Consider the following 9216-nt stretch of genomic DNA (forward strand, 5'->3'; position numbering starts at 1 on the left):
GTTTTTTCGGGGGAGGACAGAGAGAACCGAGCGACGATAGCGAGCGATACGATACGAGAGTGATTAGCGAGCGAAGAGTGAAAGAATAGCGAGTGAGTAGTGACTGTGTGAGGTCTGAGTGAGTGTGAGTAGTTGCGAAGCGTACTTATATTGTAACTGTAATAAGCAATAACTTGTGAAAATAAAGAATATCTTTTATATCTCAAGTAGTGTCGGCAACACGGGGGGATTAGATATCCTTAGCCGGATACAGAACGATTGATTTCCCTACAGTCCAAGCAGTGCTAACGTGTACATTAGATATGCAAAAGTAATTTACATTCATATGGTCACTTTATTTTCTACAAAAACCAGCTAATCAAAAAACGATATTACCATTACAATTCGTGGCAAGTTTCAATATTGCAAAAATTTTAAATGCAAATATAAAGAGTAAATAGAAACGTTATTCTTCATATAATTTAAAAAACTTTTTTGTAAAACAGAAAACTAAGATTTAATGTTTCTAAACAACGAATGTAATATAGTATATAAGTATTTGTATTGAATTAATTTATATATTGGTAAAGCAGAAAACTTCTTTAGAATCAGAGTAATTTGAAACTCGATAAATCAGAATAGTGTGAAACTCTATGAAAAAAATGCGTCACTAAAAAGAAACAAACATAAAAAAAACAACATGTGTGCAGATCACACGTGCTATAAGTGATATCTTTAAAAAACTGAGTTTCGTGAGAAGGAGATGAATGCACCATATCAGAAGTAAGATAATAGTAGGATTCAATTATTATAATAATGTTAGATATAATATATCAAATATCATCGGTATTATCTTGGGATCAAGATAGTTAACAAAACCTATCATTTTTGAAATTGAATCAATTAAGATAGAATGCCGAATGCGATAGCCATAGATAGAAACAAAAATTGTAGAATGCTTGTCGACGGAAAGAAACGCTGTCCTAACCTAAGTAAATATAATAAATCCTTTTTTGTAACTCAGGTAGATGAAAGTCTTTCTGTGAATTTAAGATATCTTTATCATGGGTCAGCATACTATAGTATTATTTTTTTTGCAACTAATACCTTTAGATCCTTGAAAAAGAACAAAACAATTTTGGTCATATTTTTTTCATTCCATTGAGTTTGGAATTACAATGATTCTAAAATATATTTTTCCTTTCCGTTGTTTTATTTTATAATTATTTTATTTAGGAAAAATTTTTTTCCTTATTTCTAAAATAGGTTATATTATTGTTTTTTCATTGAAAATATAATAGCAAGTTTGGTTTATTTCTTTGTGTCACGTGTCCAGTTTCTCCTATTTAAAAATGTTTCTATTTTATTAAAAAATTAGTATAAATTTCCTAAATATGCAAATATTATAATGAAAATAGACAAAGCATCGGTATCGTTCGAGAACCTTTTAACCTCACACAAGCTTACACAACTTAACAACTTACAAAGACAGACTATCGACACTATCGTGGCCGTTTCTTTGCTCGGTTATATCGCTTGGTTTCATCGCTCCGTAACATCACAGCCGTTTCATTCTTTTCAAATCACCCTTATTCTAAAGAAGTTTTTACTTCAAAAAAGTAGGTATTAACGATTAAACATTATTAATAATCGTTTTTGTCGTCTAAGACATTTTTAAATGGTAAATGCAATTACAAGTTTATAGGAAACTTAGAGAATAAACACAATAAAATTATTTGCAGATAATAACTTGAAGTAAATATGAAAACATTTATAAAAAATGTTCTTGATTAAACAGTCTGAATAAATTAATTTGAAATACTTATTTGAGCGTCTTTTTGCCTATTTAAATGCGTTTAATATGCATTAGGCTACACTATAAATGCTCTAATAAATAAAACACATCATTCCTTAGGCTTCTGATGACCTGTGACTTTAACTTCCTTTCTTTTTTGTCATGTAATTCTTTCAAACTGACGTAAATAGCAATACACTGTTATATAAGATAGATCATTTAGAAATACCTATCGAACATTTCTAATGAAAAATCTAAGTTTTTAAATATAACGATAGATTAAGATTTTAAAATATTAGGGATCATAAAATAGCAAGTAATATATTAATAAAAATTTTACAAATTATTTTTTTAATCCTTAATCAATTTGTATCACTTTGTAATTTAATAGACAACTGTAAATGTTGAGATTAGAGGTGGTTGATAATATGATAAGCAGACTTAGTTGCTAAAAACTATATTTAATTACAACAAAAACGCGCAATGCCTACCGCGTTACTCTTTTTTCGTTACTCGTTCGGCTTCGAGAGCAGATTCGGACAAAGGACCACTACATACCGTTACACGTAAAGTGCTCCTGCCGCTGCTTTTAAGAAAGGATATTAGGAAGGCGTATGGTTGGAAGTTGATAGGTCACGCGTTGTTTACTTTCTTATTAACGCTGTAGATAGTGCAATATTAATTTACATTTCCCAACAGTAAATCTTGTTGTCATAAAAATCTTTAACAAGAACAAGAATAATTACACTAGATTTACGGACCGAGCCAATTTGACTCATTAAAAATTTGATCACTATATATATATATATATATATAAAACTTTAATATTACTTTTTAAAAACATACGTTGGTTTTTAGTTAAGTAATAAAATATATGTAAACTTTTATTCCTCTTTACCGCAGACCCCTTCATTTCGCATTATCGAATGTAGTATACCTATTTTCACGGTTGTGAGCCAATTTGACTCATAGAATGGTTTAACAGTTTTTTCGCCCAGACAATGTCTAGAGTTAAATTTATAGACATACTTCGGTTCATACGTTTTGTTACAAAAATGAACGCAGTGAAAGACTGAAGACAGACAAATTTGCCTTGATTTCAAAAATATGGAAAAAATTTATAGAGAATAGTCAGGCTTGTTACAAACCTGACGCAAACATAACGATCGATTAGCAATTATTCCCTACTAAAGCTAAATGCCGATTTAAGCAGTATATGTCGAATAAGCCGGATAAATTCGGCATTAAATTTTGGCTGACATCCGATGTTAGAAGCAAATATCTTATAAACGGTTTTCTGTACTTGGGCAAGGATGAAACCCGAGGATCAAACATTTCCCTGAGCGAATTTGTAGTAACTAAGCTTGCAGAGCCATATTTAAGCTGTGGACGAAATATTACTACAGATAATTTTTTTACTAGCATTTCACTTGCAAAAAAGTTACTTGCAAAGAAAACTACTTTGGTTGGCACTATACGTGCAAACCGAAAAGAATTACCTAAAATTGCGAAAGCCAAGAAAGATAAAATGACACAGTTTTCTACAAAACTGTATAGATCTGAGAATTGTACCCTGACCATTTATAAAAGCAAGCCTAATAAAAAATGTTGTTTTACTACTAAGTACAAAACATAAAAATATAACAATTGAAAAAAATAAAAAACTTGTTCCAAAAACAGTAACCTAAAATAATAGCACCAAGTATGGCGTTGATATACTTGACAAAATAGCCCGAAAATATAGCGTTAAAGCAAGGTTACGCAAATAGCCTCTACAAATTATCTACAACATTTTAGATTTAGCAGCTATCAATGCTTGGATTCTGTATAAAGAGACGATTCAAGTAAATATTTCACGAAAAAATTTTATTTTTTAATTGGCTGAAGAGCTAAGAAGCCAATATAGAGAAGAAGTCGAGAACACTTCCATTCCAATGACAGAAATTCATGCTACTGACGCACGGAAGAATTATCAAGTTCCACAATCATGCAAAAGAAACAGATGTAAAAACCATTGTGCTAAATGTAATAAAAAAGTTTGCGGACTGTGTGTCTCAAAAACAGAGTTTATATGTAAAAAATGTTTTCCATGAATCTTTGGTAATAAACATTTCATTTAAATTGATTTGGAACTATTTTCTTTGAAAAAAAAAACTTCAATTTTCTCGTATGAGTCAAATTGGCTCACTTCAGTAAAAATAGATATATAATCAACATCCGTAAATCTAGTGTTAAAAGAATCATGTGTGCAGAGAGTTATAGATATACAGCAAAATCGTAGGATGTTTATAAAATGAAATATAATTCGTCAGAAATTAGGTAAATATAAATGATCTTTTTTTTTTGAAACTCAGGTATAAAATTTTTTTTTGTTTAGTATGGTTTTCAATTTCCCGTTTTCATCTACATTCTTGCGTTGCTAACAAACATTTTAGGATAGACGAAATAAAGACATTACAAAAAACATATGGAAAATACTGCTGGACACAATGAAGGTTCTGGTAAAATACAATGAAAGATCTAACAGAGATATTCTCTAGAAATGTTTTTTCAACTCTGTAGCCTTCCACACCTCGAGACCCTTGATATTTATAACATATCTTGTCTTTATTCTTTGGACCACAAACTTATCTTTCTAAATACTCTCGTCTAAATAAAAACCTGAACAACGAAAAATCTAAAAACAGCATTGAATCGTATCGCTCTCTTAGCTTATCGAACTGTGTAAACAACGAGTCTCGAATTTGGGACCCGTGGTAAACTTCACCAATTCACGCTGGGCGTTCAACATCTTAAAAATGTTTTTATTTTATTGAAAAATTAGTATAAGTTTCTTATATATGCAAATATTACAATTTGTAATATAATTCTCATACATACGTGGGTCAGTACATGTCTTTGGATATTTTTTATAAAAACGTGTTCGGTACCAAATCATTTGTAGACGATAAACTTATATTTAGGTATTTTTTCTTACATTCAATTTCAGTTGAAGAAAATCATACGATAATTTTATGGAATCAAATATCATAGAATACGTTAGGCTTTAGTTAGGTATAAGGTATCGTCAATTTAAAAGGTTCCACTTAAGGATAAAGAAAATTTATGATGGTCATAAATTCTCAAATCATTTCAACGACCATCGAAACATAGTGTCGTAAGTAAAAGCATACCAGCATCGGGTCTTTCGAGTGGTATACAACACTTAAGTAAATATGAGATAATGCACATGGGCAGGGTACTATTCGGAAAGGAAATTCCTTATGTTCCCAGAAATCCCCCACTACCATCCTTCCCAAAAACATAAACTTTCCCATCGGGTCACTCTGGTGGGTGGACCCTCCTACTAGTAGTTAATAAGTTGCATTCAATTCCTTCCCTCTCCAAAGTGGTGTAACTAACTTAGATATAAAAACATGTGAAATCAAGTAAGAACTCTCTGCCCGCTAGAGTCTATTATACACTTTGTTCATTATACATTTTTGTGTTATACATTTTACACATCATACATTTATACAGTCCACATTAAACAATTGTAACATAGTCGCCAAGACTTAAGCTAATAAATCATTGTTGACTGAAGAACTGCCTTTAGTATACTACAAAACCACTCACACCGTATTAATATACCGTCGTGAGACTTCCGTATAAAACGTGCGTATAATTGCAACTTCAAAATTGTTCGTTAGTTTGAAAAAGATTCGCGTCAGCATAATATATAATGCGCGCGAACATATTTTGGTCCTTCGAGCCGAATATATCAGTCGAATTTATCAGCCGGATTAAACAGTCGGACTTATCAGTCGGATATATCTACTACATCGCAAGTGCGCGATCATATTTGTAGACAATCAGACATTGAGTGAAGAGTGAAGCGAAGAGTGAAGTGAAGAGTTAACATAAAACAAAATTACGGACAGTCTAGTCATCCAATACGTGGTCCACTACAACAAAGATATTGGCAACCTTGACCATATTTTTTCACACAAAATCATCATTCGTAAATCAATCAAGGTAAGCACGTTATAATAAAGAATTACCAAGTCTATCCTTTTCTTGTCTTATTTAACTACATAAATCATGGCTAATAAAAATGCAAAACAAATTGCCGAATTAATTCATCGACGTGGTATTTTAAAGGCAAGACTAACACATTGTAAAAAATTTGTCGATAAATTCGGGGAACATGACGATAAGACGCTCTTATCGGTTCGCATTTAAAAATTAGATGAAACATTTAATCCATTTAATGATATACAAACTCAATTGGAAATGCTAGAACCCACTGTAGATCATCTCGCTAATCGATTAGAAAGATTTGATTCTTTTGAAGAAGCAATCGGAGATGCCAGGCATCGGTTAACACCATTTACGGATACGCGACTCACGGTTACGTCACGTGAGCAAGCCAGTCATACAGCGACTTCTAACGAATTGCAGAATAACACTGCAACTATAAGATTTCCAAAGATAAAACTTCCCAAATTTGACGGAAGGTACGAACACTGGCGAACTTTTGAAAATACGATTCAAAACATGATACACCAACAACAAAGTTTGTCCAACGTGCAGAAATTCTAGTATTTACGCTCAGCTTTAAGCGGAAATGCGGCAAAGGTCATCGATTCATTTGATATTACCAATGAAAATTACGAAGAAGCATGGAGTCTTCTAAAACTAACCTATGATAACGAATGAGTGATAGCGCTAAGACACATGCAAATATTATTGGAATTACCCGTTTTAACCAGAGAATCCTCAACAGATTTACGACAGTTAATATTAGATGTACAACAACATATACGTGTATTGAAATCTTTCGGACAATCGGTAGAAGGAAACAATGTATTTCTTTTGCAACCCGTCTTTTCGAAATTAGACAGGACAACGCGAAAAGAATGGGAGAAAATTTTAACAATCAATGCGATACCTCCATTCTACAGTCTCCTTTAATTCTTGAGACAATATACGACGCATGACGACTCATCAACGGCAGCGGCTAACGCTCAGTTAAGATATAATAGTTCAAACAAATCAAATAAACTACAATCAAGGTACGAATTTTCAAGGACTATGCCAAAGAAACAAGTATTTTTGACAAACAATATTACACCATGTCATATTTGCCAAGCTCAGCATCGAGTTTTTCAATATGAAAAATTTATTAGCTTATCTATACCAGAGAAGATAGAAGCGGCAAGACAAGCAACTATTTGTTTCAATTATCTACGACCGGGACATAAAACAGTACAATGCAAAAGTGGTAGATTTACAATATGTAAAAAACAACTCAACACATTATTACACTTGCCGACAGTACAAGATTCTACTCCTCCCAAACAAGAATGACATTCGGTTCATCCAATGTCATTGCCTAGTGGAAGTGCTCTGATAGCTAACACACACGTATACGAACTTCTTATCACTGCACAAGTACACGTATTAGATACAAATCAAAAGATGATTCGATGTCGTAATCTACTGGACACATGCTCCAATTTAAATTTCATCACAGAGCGCTTAGCAAAGAAAATTAATTTACCGATGGACAAATGCGATATATCCATCGGCGGTTTAAATAATATCACCACTATCACAAATCATGTAGTAACCGCTACAATACAATCGCGATACAACACTTACGCGAAAACATTGCGTTTCTACACAGTACCACATATTTCTGGTTTACTTCCAAGACAAACATTCGATCGTTCACAATTGAAACTTCCAAGAAACATAAGACTCGCCGATCCGACATTTCATCAACCGTCGGAGGTTAATATGCTTATTAGCACTGGTCCAAGCTTATCAATGTTTTGTGTAGGACAAATCAATTTATCATAAAACTTAGGATCAGATTTATACATGCAAAAAACCGTACTTGGTTGGGTTACTGGCGGAATTATTATCAATGAATTTGAAATCCCATAAAAATTCATATCATATCACCCCATTGCAATTCAACAAGACTAAATTTTGGGAAATCGAAGAACCATACGTCATTCAACATCACACAGATGAGGAAGTAGCATGTGAGCGTCATTTCATGGACAATGTCAATCGTGACGAAACTGGTTGTTATATAGTAGTCTTACCATTCAACATAAAAAAATCTCAAGTACAAGATTCCAAGGCAATAGCTTAACACAGATTCAATGCTTTGGAGAGACAATTCAAGAAAAATCCAAAGTTCAAACAACAATATACTGTAGATATGCAAGAATACATCGATCTCCAACACATGACAGAAACACAAGAGAAGCATTCTGCGAAAGGAGAATTCTATTAACCTCATCACACGTCCTGGAAAGAAACAAGTACTAAGAATATTATTATGAATCAAATATATTTTATGAAGAAGCAAAATAAAAATGTGACAGTAATTTACTTGTTTTTGAATGGAATTTGTCAGCTGCTCTTAATGTATTCTACAGCGTTCTCTAATTCTTTTTCTCTGATGTATCTCGTAATCCTTCTTTTTTTTTAAATATTTCAAACAATACAATTATTATATATTCTATGTATTTTATAATTATTAATTATAATATTTGCGAAATAAAGAATTTAATATAAATTTTTCAATTAGATAGAATCATTTTTAAATAGAAATAGAAAAATACAATAGAAAAATAGAAAAGAAATAACACGTTTTGTAAAAAAAAAAGACTATAGACATGAATATTAACTCATCGATAAAAAAGATTATAAATATAGATTAAATATCAACAGACCTTCCATGTTTTTTATAATTCTGTTCTCAGAGGTCAGCACCAAGGAGGTGCGGGACGCCACAAAACATAATTAATTTATCGTTGGGACGACGCGATAGAGATTGCACAGTCGAGAACGATCTTAGATGGTCAAGCGCTATTCGAAATACGCGTTGTAGCATTATGACGTCACGCTACTTCTAAAAACATCAATGCGAACGGTGGGGCGGTGACACTCGCATCCTTCCTACTAAAATCTGACCCTCAATCGCATCCACAATGACCCGAAGGTCATGTTCTGCGTTCTTGATAACCCTTGACAGGTCCCGCTCCGTTGACAAGAGGGCCTTGTCGTCTGCATAGCAGACCACACGGGAACCACCGGTCAGTGGGACACGGAGGACACTGTCGTAGGCCACATTCCACAACGTGGGGCCAAGGACAAATCCCTGCGGCACTCCACAGCGCACGACCCTACTCGCGAGCCCCCCGCCCTTGATGCTATACACTAGCTTGCGGTCTCGGAAGTATTCGCACAGTACGCCCAACATATGTGGCGGAAGGCCCTTGTTTTCCAGAGCCCCCACAATGACCGGCCATGGTAGTGAATTGAAAGCGTTGGTAATATCCAAGCTGACAAGGATCACCACATTTTGGTCCCGCACATTCGTGTTCACGTAGTCCCTGACGGACAAGATCGCGTCGACGGTCGATCGGCCCGTCCTGAACCTG

At 33.6% G+C, this 9216-nt stretch overlaps 1 protein-coding gene across 1 annotated transcript; it reads left to right on the forward strand.

Moving 5' to 3' along the window:
- The first annotated feature begins 7138 nt into the window (after nucleotides 1-7138).
- Nucleotides 7139-7919, forward strand: LOC149033800 (uncharacterized). The gene is made up of 2 exons (XM_089170074.1): nucleotides 7139-7549; nucleotides 7626-7919. The coding sequence occupies exons 1-2, from the start codon at nucleotides 7139-7141 to the stop codon at nucleotides 7917-7919; spliced, it is 705 nt and encodes a 234-aa protein (XP_089026200.1).
- The last annotated feature ends 1297 nt before the right edge of the window (nucleotides 7920-9216 follow it).

This window comes from Polistes dominula, unplaced genomic scaffold (genome assembly GCF_049000335.1).
Source record: "Polistes dominula isolate Pdom_NZ unplaced genomic scaffold, Pdom_raw_medaka contig_286, whole genome shotgun sequence".
Taxonomy (NCBI): domain Eukaryota; kingdom Metazoa; phylum Arthropoda; class Insecta; order Hymenoptera; family Vespidae; genus Polistes; species Polistes dominula.

Bases quoted from the DNA above. Each gene is read 5' to 3' on its own strand.
- LOC149033800 (XM_089170074.1), top strand. From the start codon at position 7,139: ATGTCATTGCCTAGTGGAAGTGCTCTGATAGCTAACACACACGTATAC. The intron at 7,550-7,625 runs GTTAATATGCTT...CATAAAACTTAG, and splicing joins CATTTCATCAACCGTCGGAG to GATCAGATTTATACATGCAA.